This window comes from Dicentrarchus labrax, unplaced genomic scaffold, assembly GCF_905237075.1.
Source record: "Dicentrarchus labrax unplaced genomic scaffold, dlabrax2021, whole genome shotgun sequence".
Taxonomy (NCBI): domain Eukaryota; kingdom Metazoa; phylum Chordata; class Actinopteri; family Moronidae; genus Dicentrarchus; species Dicentrarchus labrax.
Genome location: NW_026136723.1, coordinates 16,950,230 through 16,969,697, shown reverse-complemented (window position 1 = coordinate 16,969,697; position 19,468 = coordinate 16,950,230). Strand labels below are relative to the sequence as shown.

Here is a 19,468-nt window from a genome sequence, read left to right as displayed (position 1 = left end):
ATGATATTTTTTTATACAGTTTTCATTGTAAAACGTGTTTCAACATAAAAACTTCAGGAAAAGACTTGATAGAGGAGTTAATCGATTATTTTAAATTATTTCTGTTCTTCCACTGATCTTTTAAATCGACTAAAGGTTTCAGCACCATTCATAATGATGGGTCCTGAAATAAACTATGGTTAGCAAACTTTCATCATGCTTTGTAAAATTAAAAACAAGCATTACAGGATGAGTTTCACTTTCTTTCAGAGAGTTAGACGGGAAGATTGATACCAGTCTCATGTCTGTGCATTAACAATGGAGACAGCACTGAGAACTTGTGAATTAGCTACTAACACCTCCAAAGCTTATAAATGAAAATAAAAATGTTGTATCACTGATCTTTACAAAAACAAAATGTAAATGAAAAGTTCTCCAGGACTGTGCGATAGTTTCAGCTTGTTAAAACCACAATTCGACGTTTTTACATTTGTGTACGGGTTAAACAAACAAAATTAAAAGTTGTTAATTAGTGAGGTAGTATTTCTCAACTTCGGAGAGAGCCAGGCTCAACTGTTAATGCACAGACTAAAGAGTGATGTCAATCAAACTTTTCCAAAATGTCTATTCCTTCAATAACAGTTGCTCCATGTCTCTCACCTGTGCACGGTGCTCACCAACGGAAAACTGAACCACAGCAAAGTTGGGTGAGGTGTGGCTCCCTTCGATGCGCTCGACTGTGGACGAGTCGATCTTCAGCTCACTGCTGATCTCGGCACTCTGGATGAAGTCCTCTGTCTTCAGGTCCTCCACACGTTTCAGCTCTCCATCAGCCAGCTGGATGATGGAGCCCTTGATGAAATATGGGGGGAGTGAAGGGGGCACCACTGTACTGGATGTGGGCGGAGGAGCAGAAGGAGCAACCAGACCCGGCGGACCGGGAACAATGGGCAGATGAAGCTGAGCTTGGACCACTGCACTCGAAGTGGCCTGGTGATAGTGGCCGCTGTGGGGTTCCAGAGTTTCTCCTTTGGTGGCAGTGGCAGCAATGTATGTGTGTGGGAGTGTGGTAGGAAACGGTGCGGCTTGGGTCGATGATGTTACGTGGGAAGTTACAGGTTCCAATGTGGTGACTCCACCTCCACTAACAGGGATAATGACCGGTTGGGCGCCAGGAATGAGTAAGTGTTGTTGTAGGCTGGTGTGGTAGCTGATTGGCGTATGCTGGCTCCCATTGCCCCCCGCGATGTAACCAATGATTGGTGGCTGAGGGTAGATACTGGTGGAGGGGAGCCCCATTGACAGTGACTCTGTAGCGTTGTGGGTGGTCTGGATAACGGTCTGGGGCGACAGTGTGCTGACAGCAGCTTTCAGGCTGTTGACACTTAATGGGGGTGGAAACGTGAAAGAGGAGGTGGTGTTGGAGGAGGAGGATGTGCGATTGACAGGCTTGCCCAGGATGATGCCACCTTTCTCCAGGTGTGCAGAGGTTGTCACCTTCTCAGGGCTGGCTCTGGGTGGTACCAGCTGGTGGTCCCCATGGCTGTTGGGCATAAGCATGATAGATGTTCTCAGCCCTGAGGGATCATGAGTAGAGTACTCTGATGGCAGAACCAGCTGGCGTGCCTCGTAGGAGGACAAAGCGGTGTCTCGTGATTTGCTCCCTGGCTTGGAGAGGCTGGACTCAGGGGATGCTCCATACCGCCGGCCCCTTTCCAGCTCTCCATTGTGGAGCTCTCTGGGTCTGGTGCCAATCTCCTCTTTCCTGGTGGGTCCATCCGTGTACTGTACCACAACCTGGGACATCCCATGCCCCAAAGTATGGTGGTGGTGCAGTGAGTGGGGAGAAAGGTGAACGCCTCCTTGGTGATGAGGCGACGGCACAGTCCGTGGGGAGGTTGACATTTGAACATGGTGAGGGGCAGGGTCTGAAGAAGGTGGAGGCATGGAGGTACGCCCCGTGGATGCTCTCTGCTGGTCATGTTTTGAGGCCTGCGAAGGAGCACAGACTGTCTCTGTGTGTGAGGGTCTCTGTGCGGCCAAAGAGGAGGAGGAGAGGGGGGGAGGTGGAGGAGGAGGTGGAAGCAGTTGAGGGGAGATGTAGCCTGTGTATGGGGCAGTGTAGGGGGAGGCTATAAACTGCAGGTTGGGAGGCAGTTGGGTGTAATGGACAGTTCCTCCAACTGTAGACTGTGACAGAGGGGATGTATACACTGTAGGAAGAGATGAGACTAACCTCAGTGAGGAAGAGGAGGATGAAGTGTCTGATGTGGAGAAGAGGGATTTATACTGGGGCCCGTCAGACTGACTGGAGCTACGGTGCCCACCCACGCCACTCTCATTGCCACCAGCCACACTGGCGAGCCAGGCCATGTTCTCTGTGCGCTGGCTGTCACTGGCAGGTGGCATGATGGGTGAGCGAATTTCAGATGGTAATGTACTTGAGGGAATCTCCCTCTTCTTTGGGGGCAGACATTCATTACTGCGTTCCTGGTTGGACTTCATGCTGACTTCGCCTCACGTCCCTTAACTGTACTTGCAATTCCTTAATTTTTGGACTTCTATAGCTTTATCTTCCTTTTTTGTTTTCTCTCTCTCTCTCTAACTTTCTATTTTACTTTCTTTTCTCTTTTTCTCACTTTTGATAATCTGCCCCTTGTCTCACTTTAATTAACGATGAATGAACTTTCCCACACTTTTTTTTCTTTCACTCTCTATCCACTTCACCCAAGGCCGTTGAACCAGGTCTTTTTCTTTGATAACAAAGAAAATCCAGGCCCTACCAAGCAGGTGAGGAAGGATTAAAGATGGAGATGAAGATATGGAGAGGTGGTTAGAGGGGAGGGGTAGGGCGGTCTGTTTGGTCCAGGGGTCTTTAGCGGCTGAAGGGTGAGCTCAGTGTGGTAGGGGAGAGTGTCACGACGTCACACCTGCTGCTGCCGCCGAGGACGACGGGGGGCCGAGTGCGTCGCACTTCATGCGGAATCATTTCCCTGCAAAAGCAAGCCTGCCGACACCCAGCACAATCCTGTGGAAGAGAAAGATAGACTGTTAGGAAAAGGCGTGGATTTAAATAGGGCGGTACAATAAAATAATAATATATTATCGATATCAACTGCAAACTGCAATTTCTTGATAAAGGTAAAATGTGTGACATAATTATAGTGCTGCAGAGACTCCCTGTCCTACAAATCTTGTTCTCCAGATGTAAGAAAACATGCTTGTTTGGTAAAAACCCCAACAAATGTCACATCATCAATTTTGCTATATATTTCAATGAAAATGAAAACTGTGTTGAAAAATCATCATTCCCACTAATTGTGCAATTGTAATATCTGTCAATATGATTGTAAGCCTTAGATCTAAAGATGAATAATACATAAATACATACAAATTCATATATATTTTTTATGTGGGCAGGTTGTTTTCACCAAGACAGCAACCATTATGACCAATTTTCAAAATTCCTGCAACCTAAAACTGCATCAGCTAATTGTTTTTCAATGAATCTGAAAGATGACATACTGCAAGCTACCCAATGCACTGCATAAAACAGTAAAACACTGTAACCCTGGTCTGGGGTATAGTGCCATAAAGGAGCACTGCTGATGTCTACTGTACGTTCACACTGTCTCTGAAGAAAAAACAAAAAATTGAAAAAACTAGTCACTGGTTAGCATAAAGTTTTTTTTTTAAATCAATGTTTTCAGTCTAAATGAAAACTCAAAACTTTTGACTATTTTGTTTTAACAAATTTCCCCCCGGGGATCAATAAAGTATTTCTGATTCTGATTTCTGATAACCATTCATCCATTTATTAATGACGATATGGCAAACTAAACTACCCTAGATCATGTTTTGCAACCAGGTGAAAATACAAGATGGAGACCAATACATGGTTCCAGCAAACACAGGACATGAAAATGAAAAACAAGGTATAGGAAAGCAAAATGATGCACTGCACCAAGCGATTCAGGAGCACAGCAACAGGCTCCAAGAAGAGAAACGATTGAACTATACGTTCTACCATAAAGGTCGACAAACAGAATATAAACCAAAAAAACTCGGGAGCCCAGAGTAAAAATAATCCAATGGGTTTCCAGAAGCTTGCACCCCGAATAATAATAATCTAAACAATTTCAAGAAGTTTCCAGCACCTGCCTGGGTTGTACTCAATAAAGTATGTGTGAGTATGTACCACATGTGTGTGTGCCATCTGTTAGCGAGGACCCCCTGCTGCAAAAGATGGAAAGCTTGGTGTGAATCTCATAAATAATGTACAAGCATTTCAAGCACATGCACCCACCCACCCACCCACCCACCCACCCACACACACACACACACACACACACACACACCATCCTGCTTACTCAAACACTGACACCTGGGCATATTCAATTATGCTGACACATGTTCTTTCCCTGACACACAGCACAAGTTCACACACAAACACACACTCTATTTCACTAACTAGTGAACAAAACCGGCACATACACTTAGACTTCATATTTGCACACTTGAAAGTGGGCGGTGTATCAGCTGACTAACGCGAACTAAAAACGCGCAGCTAGCATTGCTGTTGTTACAGCAACAACTCGCTGGCTGCAATACAAGGTTTGTCAATTTATTTCCTGTTAAGAGAGGCAAAGTCAGTCGCTTTACATTGTCAAAGGCTGAGGGACTTTTATGCAACTGTGAAATTTGCACAATTAAACTTACAGAAATACATGAGCATTGTGGCAATAAGACGATGAAAAAACATGATTAAACACTTAACATAAATATTTAGTTAAAAAGGCCAATCACATGACTAATCATAAAAAACAAACACTAAGAAAGGTCTAGTTTCTACTGAGAACTACATATAAAAGGTTTTTTGATCCAAAAAATGATGTGTCTTGACATAATGCTGAGAATCTGCAAACACGGGTCACATGGCTATAAAAGCAAGTAAGTAACCACCATTTATGCAACTGGTTTGGTAAAATCATTGAATGTAAGACTGCAATTGTAACTCTACTCACATTAGACCCCATAACACAACCTCTTGTATCGGTGATGACTCTGATCTCTGTAGCTGCCAAGCCACAAAAGATTTCATCTTTCAACCAGAATGACTGGGTCAACACCTCCCAGACCTCCTAAGGCTTATTTGCTAATTCCTGCAGAGTGATACTAATTGCACTCCCTGTGTGTATTGGTGTGTGTGTGTGTGTGTGTGTGTGTGTGATGTGTGTATGTGTGTGTGTGTGTGTGTGTGTGTGTGGTGTGTGTGTGTGTGTGTGTGTGTGTGTGTGTGTGTGTGTGTGTGTGTGAGAGTTCTGTAGGACGAGGGACATCTTGCATCCCAAGCAGATTCCTGTGATTTAAGAAGTGTCGCAGTGCTACTACAACACAACCACAGAGACAGGCGTAGGAGTAAACACACACACACACACACACACACACACACACACACACACACACACACACACACACACACACACACACACACACACACACACACACACAAACACACAGTGTTTTATGGTAGTGAGCACACAGACGCACTTTCTGAAGAACACACCATCTGTTCAATCAAGCAGGCATGAGTCAGAGGTGCACTGAGAGGTACTGTTGATCGGTGAGGTTTTAGCACTGAGATGCAATCTTCTCTGCCTCTCCCTCCTTCAGTCTACCTCCACTCGAGTCCTCTCTCCTGCCTCAGCCTGCCCACCTATCCTTCTTCATAACTCCATTCTCAATTATCATTCTTCCATCTAATGGTTTTCTGTTCTTAATCTTCTGTCTCCTAATGTCTTTGCTTCTTGTCTCTTGGCCTCCTTTCACATGAATCTTCTACCCGTCTCTCCACTGTACCACACCTCATTCACTGTACTGATGGTGCTGTGTCGGTATAGATAGATAAATAAACAAAGAAAATAAGCCAAACTAGTGCTTTTATTCAACAAGCTCTTGCTCAAATTAAAACTTTGAGATAAGAGGAATGCTATGTGTCTGAGAGCCCTTAGATTAGAGACATTTCATATCAACTGTCACATCTAACACTGACAGTGTCTGTACATCCAGCCACTGATCTGTTTATGCTGCCATCTACGAGAGCTTTTATCTTCAGAGTGAGGCACGTCATTTCTAACAGTTCACTCTGTGCATGTGAAAAAGCCTCCTTCCTTTCCAGAAGAAATATTATATGCATTTTGTAATGAGATATAAAACTGTGTGTGCTAAGGCAAGCAACATATCACAGCTAGATTGCTACTGCAGCAGAAAGGATGTAAACTACTACTACAAGAAAAGTGGTTTGTCATCCTAACTTTGTCTGTCTGCTGTTTGCTGCCAGGCAGGTAGCTAGAATGGGATTTTAAAACTTTTTTTCTGAAAACAGCTGCGTGCTGTGCATGATAAGAGAGGTGAGAGTGAACCGAAACAGTTATGTTGCAGGCCAAAAAAAATACCAGAACAATTAGGGAAGGAAAAGTATGAGGAGGGTCGACAAAGGGATTTGAGGGAGGGATAAAGAGAGGATAACAGGGGTTTGAGAGTGAGGAAAGGCTTGGGATGCACAGGAGAGGGAGAGAGAACGAGAGGAAAGCTCAACTGACCTACATTGCAAAAAGAGAGAGTATTGCTTCACTGAAACTGACACTCAAACACACATTCACTGAAAAGCTATGTCACCTGAATCTTGCTGAGTTTGCAGCGTGTACTTGTGTGCGTGTGTGTGTGTGTGTGTCTGTGTGGATATCAGATGACCTGTAACCCAAGCCGTCTGTCCTCCATGTGCTTTAGTCTCTCACACACACATATTCACAAACACAATGATCCACCTTACCAAAGTCTGTGTGTGTGTGTGTGTGTGTGTGTGTGTGTGTGTGTGTGTGTGTGTGTGTGTGTGTGTGTGTGTGTGTGTGTGTACTTTCTGGGATACTAGTGACATAGTGAAAAAACTTGTTGTGTATGTGTGAGTCAGTAACCTGAATCGTTCAGTCATGCACTATACTATTGTCCTTTTACGGTCAAAACAGTACACTCAAACATACACAGAGGTACATATAGTATAATACTTTTTCTTTTTATCACTCACATAAAATCAGGGCCAGTACATGCTATACCTGTAGGTATTCTTTAAACATATGGATTTTGGGATGAATTGTAAAGAACTCATATTGTCTTATATTTATGATTAAAACAGAATTAAACTGATATTTCATGTATCAATTATGTATAAAAACAACATGTTACAGTAATGCACATTAGACCATACTCGCTACTTGATGCATTTAACTTATATGACGATCTATAATTTATAAATCCTTCTATTTTACTCAAGCAGTAATGGAGTGTCTTATGGTTATGGCGCCAGTGCTGCAGTAGTATGGCAAACAATACTGTTAACTATGGTCATTTGCAACAGTTACTAGATGTTTACAACAGTCAGAGACACAAAAACTGGGTTTTACATTTCTACAGCAACACAGTATATTAAGTGCAAGAAAGTCTAAAAGATACCTTTTGGGTTCAAAGTTATAATATCAAAGTAATAAATGAATGACCTCTATTCAATATATTCTTAGGAACAGTACGAGATATTATCATATGACATTCATGGTTCTGACTAAATCACACAAACTATATACAAATATTTGAGTTAGACTCTAGTTTTGTTGTTGCAGTTTTTGTTTAGGCTATTAACTCTGCTGCATTCAGCTTTAGTTGTTAGCAGCAACAGCATGATACATGATTATATTCAGGTATGTCCGCTCCATAAACAAAATCCATTCATCTCCCCTTAAAAAGAGAACTTCCATTCAACTTTGCATTTTAACTCAGGATGTTGAGGAGAACACTGCACTGCTTTACTTTAAAAACGGCTTATTCTGTCCAGTTGTGGAAAATGTTTGCACTCAATCCACGATCGCATAATCGCACGTCAAGTCACACCACGACATGCCAACCACAAAGGGCAACAGGTTACAGAATGTGTTGACTGTGTCTTGTGTTTATTGTGTGTTAGTGTCACATGCTAGCACACAGTAAGCACACAATGAATGTTTGCTTATTAAGGATTTCATTTCACAATATGGTATGATTAAACAAAAGGTCTAACTGTGTTGGTTTTGCCATCAACTAAACAACATGTAACAATTTTGTCTGCAAAAGCATTAAGACAAGAAAACTGGTGTCCATGGGGTACATATGTCTGTTGCATTTGAGCGTGTGTGTGTGTGTGTGTGTGTGTGTGTGTGCGTGATTGCCCAGCCATAATCATAATCATGATCAAAGGGATAAGTCCAACGTGATGTGTTATCTCACTGCTAAATATAGTTCAACTGGAAAGTACAGTGTTGCTGCAGGCTTATACTTCTCTGTCTCTCTCCACTTCTCTGTTTCTTCCTCTGTGTCCCTCTGTAGCTTTTTGCCTATATGGTTCTTAGTTAACGTGGGTGTGTGTTTGCATATGTGCGTGCATGTGTGTGCACATTACAGGGACCCTTGCCAGACTGGGAACTCTGACAAGGCTGCCACTCTCCACTAGTGATTACACACAAACAACAAACACACACACACACACACACACACACACACACACACACACACACACACACACACACACACGGGAGTATGGTCAGATAGTGAGGGAGTAATGGAGGACAGATGGAGACAGAGAGTTAGAGAAGCAGGGGAAGAGAAGAGGGAGTGGGGTGATGGAGAAAAAGAGAAGCAAGAGCGAGGGAGAGTGGTTAAGAGTTACACAAAGAAAGATAGACAGAGATGGAGAGAAACAAATGACTGTGAGAAAAAAGAGTCTCTTTCAGAAAACAAACACTTAGGCAGCGTTGCATGACTTGCACTTTCTCACCCCTCAACAACCCTGAGGTTGGTTGGGTGGCTGGAGGGATAGGGGGGTGGGTGGGTAGACAGACAGACAGTCAGTCAGTCAGGGAGAGCCTGAGAAAGGAAAGAGCCAATGGAGAGAGAGGAATGAGAGTAATGTGTGAAGAGAAGCGACAAGAAGAGAAGGGAAGAGACGCAGGGAGGGGAAACACTTCAGGACAGCGGCCGAATGGGAGAAACAAGCGACGACGATTGTAGAAAAAACTAGGGCAGACGCAGTACGCACTTACAAACGACATACTGTGATACAACAAGACAAGTGTTCGGGACACACACACACACACACACACACACACACACACACACACACACACACACACACACACACACACACACACATTACAACTCTCTCTCTCGCTCCCACACACACTTCATTCAGAGCGAGGGCAAAACTGTGTGAAGTGTACTTACCAGGGTAGCAGAAGTAGCCCACTTCTGCAACATGCTCTCTCCCCCCCTCTCATTCCTTTCCTCCCTTAACTTCTCTCTTCTGCTGTGTTCCTTGTACAGCACCCTGAGCCTCTCTCCCTCTCTCTCTCTCTCTCTCTCCCCCCTCAAGCTGAAAATCCCGAGCAGATTCAGCGTACTCGTGCTACAAACTGCTCCTCGGCCTTTCTCACCCACCCAAACACGCACACACACTCTCTCTCTCTCTCTCACACACACACACACACACACACACCCACACACAGCCAACAGCCCTCTCCTGAATCTTGACAGCGAGGCAGGAAGCTCCCTCTCTACCGCTGATACACAGCACTCAGGTGATCTCACACACACCCACAAAATTGGTAGCACACACTTGCACACGCCCACAGGGAGGGAGTCCCGCATGCAGAGCTCCAACGTGTATTATGCAAGGGGCTGAAATAGAGCCAGAGCTCTCACACTGTCTGCCCTACACACATACACACGCACACACACACACACACACACACACACACACACACACACACACACACACACACACACACACACACACACACACACACACAGGGCCCCTCCCACGGTTCGCTCGGCCAACTTCATCAGGTATTCATTCAAAAAACACACACACGCCAGCTGGCCGCACGCCCAGAGACCGCTTACAAGCAGGGAAAGAGAACGAGAGAGGGGAAAAGAGAGAGAGAGAGAGAGAGAGAGAGAGAGGGTGGGAGGTTGTTTCAGTGAGAAGGGCAGAGAGGGGGAGTGTGGGAGAGATAAAAAGGGAGGCAGGGAGGGAGGGTGTGAGCAGTAGAGATTAGAGTGGGAGAGAGTACATGAAAGAGTGACACATGGGCAACTCATGTATACATACAAATACGATGTATCTAGGGCTGAAACTATTACTGTGATTTTTTGTCTTAATTTATTGATTAATCGTGACCTATAAAATGTCAATCACAACTTCCCAGAAAATCAATTTAAAATCATATAAAGCATTAAAAAAAGCAGCAAATCCTTTCAGAAGCTGCAACAGGAGAGAATATTTGGCATTTGTGTTTGATAAATATGAAATGGATTCACTGACAAAGTGTTTCAGGATCGGGTGTATCATGAATACATATGTCCATACATAAAGATATAAATATAAGATATAAACATATACCTACATACAGGTAAATAGACCAAATACATACACTCTCACACTGCTGTGTGTTTATACGCATAACATGCATGCAACATCAGAATCACTATCTACTGTATTTACCCCCTTTTGCAGATACAGTAGGTGTTCAACGGCTCAGATTCAACAAAGCTGCACTTCATACTTTCCACCACTAGATGTCATGACTGATTACCTCACTGACAGTGTACAGCAGTCTATTTCCGTTAGTTAGCTGACCTAGTTAAAAGACCATTTGGAAGTAAATATAGATGAAATGTGCTCCTCAATGCTAAGAGATGTAGCACGCTACAGGGAAGAAGAAGTGAGCGCTCACTCCTGAGATGTTAACACACACACACACACACACACACACACATGCAGATTCCCACTAGACTCAATGGGTCTAAACATGCACCAAAAAACACATCCTGTTTGTGTTGGGTGGTCTTCCTGTCAGCTTGATATCAATCCTGGTGTTGAACGTTGGATATCTATGGAGGGTTTAACTATTGCAGGGCAGGAGACTATTCAAGGTTTGTTTTTAATGTGGTAAAAAGGACTAAAAGAACATACAAAAGTGCCCAGAGAGGCTTGGCTGGGTAAGAGCATTGAATAGTGGCAATCTGAGATTGAGACTTTATTTTGGAAGGCCATTTTTTGGTGATAAGCACCAAGAGCTATGATGTCTTACACTAAATCAAGCAATGTGTAATGTTGATGATGATTCTCTTCTTGCACTTTCCTGTTGTGTTTTTGGTCTGTTGTTGGTTGTTGTTGTTCATGTTAGATACAGTTCCTGATTTTCTATAGCCCACTGTCCACAAATCACATAATTTCCTTCCTGTTTTGCAATTAAACCATGTACTTTTGTACAACTGCCTTGTATATAACGCAAACAAACCATCGCTGCACCGTCTTTAATCTCTAAAAGAAAATAATCTACAGGAAAAATTATTTTATAGAGAACAGGGCAGAGAGAGGCAGATTGATATGGGCAAGTAAAATAAGGGAGATCAGTACAGACAGACACTCAATAAACACATAAAAATAAGACACAGACACAAGGTCTAATTCAGCAGAGACTTAGAGAAAACCAGACTAGACACAGTCGTTTTTGTATTGTCAGGTGACCTCAGCGGCACAGTGAAACTCACCTGTTGCCTTGGCAGCTAATTGGAACCTCTCGGCATTTAATCATAATTCATTTGTGTGGGTTTGTTTACAATCTGCCGCCAAGTGAAAGCAGTGCGAGAGCAAGAAAGGAAGAAAGTGGGGGTAGAAAACCAGCACAAGATGAGTAAAAAAAAAAGAGAGAATCACATTTTTTAATGGTGATTTAAGTTCTGTCTCTATAATGTCTTTGGTCAGTCTAAAATCTTAAGGTGGCCACTCGTCAACGCCCCTCAATCATTTTTGAAAACACACAAACCGCCGCCCTCCACCACCACAGAAATATCCAGTTTCTTCACATTTTCTCCATCGTCTGACAATTTTGAGCAAGAAACCTGTTTTGGTTGGATGTTAATAACAACTGGAGACCATCACTAAATGTCTAGAATATCACCACTTGATTGTAACTTGCTAATATCGAGTGTCACTCCTTCTGCAGAATCCACATTTTATTGTCCCTGAGCTTAAAAATCTATTCATAAACCTGTCACCTCCTCATAATTTACATCTTTACACTATGACTGATGGATTCTATTAAATCACTATGGTCTCTCAGATGTTGTATAGAACTGGATCTTGGGGATAACATAGGGAGCTTTTAATGTATTTTTGAATGCAAATATGCCAACTTTATTCTGTTTTTGATTAAAAGAAAATATTTACTTATTACTTACTTCTCAGAAGTGACTGTAAGTGAATTTGTCAGGATTGATTTGGGGAAAATTTAAAACATACAGGTAATGGATTCTTCATAAAATAAAAATAATTCAATAATTACCCCATAATAGGAGTGAATTATGGGGGGTGAATGTTAAGGGCAGTAAATTATTCCTTAGCCCCCCTCTCTTCTTTTTCCATTACTTCTGTCTTTTGGCGAAGCGGAGAACGGTCTCAGTCAGAGCCAGTCACTAAGGAAACTGATGAAAAGTTTCTATATATATATATACACACACACACACACACACACAGACACACACACACACACACACACACCTATATACATCTCACAGACTTCTCTGCTCTCTCTCCCTCTCACCCACGCACACTGACACTCTCGGTCTCTCAGTCGCCCCCACAAACTTCACACACACTGTGGTTATGACAACATCAAACCCCACCCTCTCCATCCCCTTCCTACACTCTCTTTATCCATCCATCCCCCCTTCTGTCTCTGTCGGCGAAAGTCTCGGCTCTCTTGTTTATCCACGTCTTTCCATCTGTCTCAGTGTGTATGTGTGACTGTGTGTGTGTGAGTTCATGAGAAAGCAGGTGCAGACCATCTAATGGTCTCGCACACGCACGCACACACACACACACACACACACACACACACACACACACACACACACACACAAATGATCACTGCCAGGCTGGCTTTACGAAGGCACGCCCTTATTACAATATCTTAATCATATCATAACCATGTTGTTTTCATAATCTATTATTCATAACCTTTTGTAATTATTACATAATCATGTTAACATTCCCCTCTGAACTGTGGGCTATTTACACACTCTACAAATATCTTTCACTTTTCGTACCCTTCATCTCTCTGTCTCACTCGCAAACCCTCTGCCAGGCTGGGTTAACTTCCTGGCAGTGTAGTGTGCTACTTCAGCCCAAGCCACATCCCATTCACAAACCTACTAATCCACACACACTATTAGATCCCTGCAAGTCACACACGCACACACACGCACACACACGCACACACACACACACACACACACACACACACACACACACACACACACACACACACACACACACAAAGAACTATGCATGCGTGTGTGAGTGCAGGATTAGGGAGGGACTGGAATGGATGGGCAAATCACTGCTAAGCTCCTCTATTGCTGTATAATCCTAGCGAGTACACACACATACACACACATGCAGACGCACAAATGCGTAAATATGAAAAACATGCTTTCAGACGTGCACATGCGCAAACATGAACTGATGCTCTCTCACTCTTTCATTTTCACACACATACAACAAAGCACCTATTTGCACACACCCACACACAAACAATAGCAGTCATCACAGACATTCAGACACGCAAATATGCAGGCAAATGTCCAACACACTCATTCAAGGGCAAACGTAGACATAAACACCCAAATATTATTTCAAAGACAGTATATAATCCTGTTCAGAGAATGTGTGCTGCTGCACAAAAGAGACTGAAGTGCAGGGAGGGGGGCAGTTGCAGAGAGAAAAGAGAAAAGTAAACGGCAGAGAAGAGGGTTTGGAGAAAAGGCAGACAGATTGATGTAATTCAAACTCCATTCATCTTTACACCATCCATTCATTCATTCTACCCACATAACTATCACTCCTTTGTCCGGTCCTTCAACATTAGAACCTTAACAAATATTAAAAGAGAATGTCACTCACTGAATATGGAGAATTTGCAAGCCTGTTTTTATTATGAACCACCACAGCTCAATTAACATTTGAGAACCCAGACATAGGGTACTTTATTGACTATGAATAGATGGAAAAATAACTACAAAACTCCACCAACCAGGAAGTTTTATACCTGCAGATATTTCATATTTTGCACATGACATATATGACATATTTAAGACCATGTGTTGAATTTTTAAGTGATTATAGCATCTTTTACGTTATTTTATGGCATATATTTTACACTATATACTCCTAAATAAGGCTAGGCAATCCCTCTTGCTTTTAGCTTTTAATAGTTATATTCATGGTTTATTAGTATGATGATTATTTCTCAATTAATCGCTTAATCATTTGGTCTAGTGTCAGAAAATAGTGAAAAATAATTTCTTGAAGCCAAGTTTGACATAGTAAATTGCCTGTTTTGTGCAACCGACAGTCAAAAAGCCAAAAGGTTACTTTCATAGAGGAATAAAAAAGCAGCAACTATTCACATTTGAGAGGCAGCAACCAGAGGATTTTTGCTATTTCTGCCTATAAATGATCACAGTGTGTGCTGAGCGATTAATTGACTAATCATTTCAGCTCTACTTTTAGCCCATTCCTCGTGTCCTCAGGTCACATCTGTCGTCTACCACAACTGTCTTTCTTGATACAACCACTCATAGGCGCCGAAATTTAGAGTTTTTGAATTCTACACCTCATTCCTTCATAAATTTGTTAAAACCAAATGTCCCACATTTTCAAAATAATATCTTAAAATACAGCCTTATTATATATGCAACACAGCCACATACTCCATATGCAGTGTATCAGTTACTGACAGAACATTTTGGGGTGTTTTAATGGATTTTTCTTCCTCGCTATTCACACAAAAAGTCAATTAGCCATGCTAATTTAAAGCAAATCTTCATTAACGTTTATCACACCTTATCTTTGTGCACCCATGATCTTTTCATGTGAGTGGCACACGGTGAGAAAAACAAGCAGCCAATCAGACTTGGATGATGTGAGTGTGATCATTTCTTAGCTGAAGTTGGGTTGAGGACAGGCTGACAGGTGTGGGATGTGTGACTCTGAGAGGCTGCAGGGAGCACGGCGCTAAACAGAACGCCTGTGGAGACGAATGGTAATACGCACACAATTGTCGACTAATGCCGCTGTATCTGCTCATCAGCGCACAAACAACTGCGTGTCAGAATGGAAGAAAAAGAAAAAACTGTTGGGTTTTTTTCCTGATGATGCCTGCAGCATGTGTCCACATGTAGGACAGAGAAGCCTACTGTTGTGTTCGTTGAAGGTGAAATGCCCCGCTGTAATGGGCATAGGCTGGCAGACTGGCACTAATTGGCATGAACAGGCATGGCAGCGGGCATTGTGTGGATGAAGGAGAGGTGGGCGACTGCTCAGCATGTGTCCTTGTCGGTGAATAATGTGTTCCACCTTTTCAAAGGCACACGGACAAAAATGTCAGACAGGCAGCAGCACCGGTTGAGCATGCAGACTCACACACATCATCAAAGGCCTCCGCTGATCTACACAAACACACATCCAGCACCCCTGAGACTTAACAGGACACACATGCAGTACACACCGGGGCTATACAGAACCCAGCCGACATCCAAACAAACATTCCACAGCCAGACACACACACACACACACACACACACACACACACAACACAGACACACAACACACCCACTCCACAGGTGTCTGCATGCTGCCTAGCAGTGTGCATACTCCTGAGGCGAACGTGGTGAAAACAACAATAGACTTTGATTAAATACACAAACCCATATGCATGTCCATTCACTCTGTACAATCAAATGTATATAATCATGCTGATTGCTTTCAGACTCCCAGAAGGGAAAATGGGTCCAGTCAATTGGGCAATCTGTGTGCTGTTCGCAAAGGGACAATGTTTACAAGTTAAACTAAATCCAAAACTTATTTTCTTCATTAGCGAGGAATTATGTTATTCTTTGATTGACTAACTGTATATACACTATATATACTGTAGTTTGTATACTAAGAATATTTTAATTATGTTAACTTTTATGGCCTGAGGTACTGAATTTGTGAGTTTAATACCAATGCGTGAGAATAATCAATATATTGGTCGATAAAATGATATAAAAGCACATTTAGTGTGAGTATATAACTATAATAAGAAGAATAAGAAGAATAAGAAGAATAAAAATAATAAACACAAGTCACTGAAATTGAATACATTTTGAATAACTATGTAAGAAAATACATAAAACACAAATGTACTAAACTTGAATAGAGAAAAGTCAAATGTATAAAATCTTTTGCAAAGTAAAATATATTGCTGCACTTGTCTCTTGTCTCTGCAATTTCTTTTTGCAGGTCTGCCACCATACACACTACTGATAACCCAATATAGTCAGCCTCTGCCATTGGTTAAGCGCTTTGAGTGGATGGAAGTCTTGAAAGGCACTACCATTAACAAACCAGTTTGCATATGGAGGCTACTGTTAAAAAAGCACTCAAGTACACACTTACACTGCCCATGCTACAGTTGAGGGAAGACCAACTTGCCTCACTTTTCCAAATAATCTTTGACTTTCTTTCAACATCATTATTTTCAGTAGTTTTGCGCGCGCACACACACACACACACACATACTGTACACACAAACACAGATGAAAGGAAATTCCATCTCACTGGGTGGGCCTTTTTAAAGTAAGGAAAGACCAGTGAGTGCTTTATGTGTGTGAGGGTGTGTGTGCTGTAACCAAAAAAATAACTTTTTTGTGTGCAAAATTCTTGCTTCTAGATCGAAAATGTTTTAGAAGCTGTGTCACACACACACACACACACACACACACACACACACACACACACACACACACACACACAACACACACACACACACACACGCACACACACACACACACACACACAGTTGACTTGAGCTTGGTTATATGTATCCTTATAAACACACAAAACCCTTTGACCCTGACCCAATTTTGACGCCAATCCCAATTTTTGCCTACAAGCCCATTCACACTGTGCGTGTTTACAGTTTGACAGCAGTTATGTAAGGCTACGCAGTGGAACGGAGAAATAGAGAGGGGAAAAAAAGAGTGAGGAACAAAGAAGGGAGGGGCAGATAAAAGAGGAGAGGAGAGAAGGGAATGACAGGGGGAGGAGGAGGAGGAAGAGGAGGAGTAGAGGGAGAGCAGGATAAAATAACAAGAAAACGATGGAGGAGCAGGAAAAAGATGGAGAGAGACAGTGATGTCACCTTGTAGTGGCACTGCAGTGAGAGGGACAAAGAACAAGAGAGAGAGGAGAGAGAAAAGAGAGCGAAAGGGACATCGAGAAAGAGACTTAAGAGATCTATTAGTTAGATAGAAGTCATACAGACAACCTCCCACTCCTTAGGCAATTGATTTAAGGATATTGTGCAGTGTGTCTGTGTGTGTGTGTGTGTGTGTGTGTGTGTGTGTGTGTGTGTATGTGAGAGAGTGAGTGACAGTGAAACTCTGGGTTTGGGCCTCAGGGCATAATGTAGTACAACTAGAAATCTCTCTTTTGAGGCTGCACTCCTCTGTGTGTGTGTGTGTGTGTGTGTGTCTCTCTCTCTCTCTCTCTCTCTGTGTGTGTGTGTGAGCATACATGTAAACATTGGTGTGTGTATGTGAGTGTGTGTGTGTTTGTGAGTGTGTGAAAGAGAATGAAAAAAACTTTGTTTGTAACTAAAGGAGCATGTTAATGTAAGCTTTAGTCACTTTGGTGTGTGTGTGTGTGCTTCTACTACTCATGTTGTAGGTAGTATTCACAGAAGGTAAACCATTCAGTTTGAGGGTAAAGTCTTGGGTTTTGGTTAATGGTTAGGTTTAGCATGTAGCGTTCATGGTTAAGTCTCGAGAGGATGAATATAAGTCAATGCAATGTCCTCCTAAGTGACAAAAACAAGTTTGTGTATCTGCCTCTGTGTGTGAGTGTTTCAAGAGGACAGCATAAAGGAATGCCTCGGTTCAAGACTTGCCAAGAGCACTTTTCCCATACGCCAGAGAGCCAAGACTTCCCCAACCAGCCAAGAATAGCACCGTCTTTCTCTCTCTCTCTCTCTCTCTCTCTCTCACCCACACACACACTCACACTTTTTACTCTGTGGATTCAACGAAAAAGAAGGTGATAGTGTGAAGGAGGAAAGTACAGCCTCACACACTTCAATCAGCACGTGAAAGTGACAGAAAAAGAGAAAAAAAAAGATTCTGAATCATTACACTTACATTGTAAACCTTGTACAATGTGTTATTAGGGCAATTCTGTACATTATGCTCATGCAGATAAAGCACATTTGAATTTGAGACTCACTTTTTGGTCAAATATGTGGTCTGGCTACTTGTATTTGATCGAAATGTCACACTAATAAGGCTGAACTGAACTGAAATTAACCAAGAGGCAGACAAGAGGAGCGACTAACAGAAAGCAAGTGAGAGAGAAAGACATGGAGAATGTGAGAGAGACAAAGAGAGAGAGAGAGAGTGGCACACAACATACAGACAGGGATTGCAGCAGGGAAACTGCAGCTCTCTCCAAACTGTCTGCTCCCTGTGGGGTAAATGAGAGTGCTCTCTCTGTGAAAATGTGTGTATGTGTGTGTGTGTGTGTGTGTGTGTGTGTGTGTGTGTGTGTGTGTGTGTGTGTGTGTGTGTGTGTGTGTGTGTGTGTGTGTGTGTGTGTGTGTGTGTGTGTGTGTGTGTGTGTGTGTGTGTGTGTGTGTGTGTGTACACACTTAAACAAGCATGTCTGTTTAAGACGAAGACCAGAGTGCACTTCACCCATTGCGAGGCACCAAATGTGGAGGCATCAAGAACAACTTGCAGCAACATGGTTTCTACTCCAAAAGCATGGAAATACTGTGTAGGAAACACTTCAACGTCATTCACAACAGGTTATCACTAAAGAGGTAGTATGAATGACTTATCTCATTCTTCACAGTCTGCACCTCAAAGGTTTTTTTTTTTTTTAAGTTATTTTTTTTGGCCTTTTATTACCTTTATTTGATAGATACGGCTGAAGATAGACAGAGAGAGGGGATGACACACAGCAAAGGGCCGCAGGTCGGATTCAAACCCTGGGCCGCTGCAGCAAGGACTCAGCCTCGGTACATGGGTCACCAGCTCTACCCACTGAGCTATCCGGGCCACCAAGCAAATTAATTTTTAGCAGTGACCTTGTAGATTTTCTGCCTTTCTCTACACCTGTCTACAACAGTCACGTCTGTCCAGCATTACTTTTTAATGTCTGCACTGTTGATGCCTTTGCTGTGCAACAATGAAATGTTTTTAATTAGTTTGTGATGCATATTATTAGCTCATGGCTGGACAGATCAGTGCTGCCTTGAGACTTAACCTGCCAATTAGTGTCCTGACACTCTAGTAAATCCAA

The 19,468-nt window shown here is 42.6% G+C and overlaps 1 protein-coding gene across 2 annotated transcripts in view; it reads right to left on the bottom strand.

Moving 5' to 3' along the window:
* The window catches only part of atxn1a (ataxin 1a), an 89,479-nt gene that overhangs the window by 9,253 nt on the left and 60,758 nt on the right, over nucleotides 1-19,468 (bottom strand). The window contains exons 1-2 of one of the 2 annotated variants that reach the window (XM_051391393.1): nucleotides 9,286-9,639; nucleotides 640-3,007 (exon numbers count right to left, since the gene is read on the bottom strand). In XM_051391393.1, coding sequence (XP_051247353.1) covers nucleotides 640-2,484 — 1,845 coding nt within the window. In that variant the 5' untranslated portion in view covers nucleotides 2,485-3,007; nucleotides 9,286-9,639. Of the gene's footprint in view, nucleotides 1-639; nucleotides 3,008-9,285; nucleotides 9,640-19,468 lie in introns of those variants that run through there. The other variant, XM_051391392.1, reaches the window with a different exon arrangement.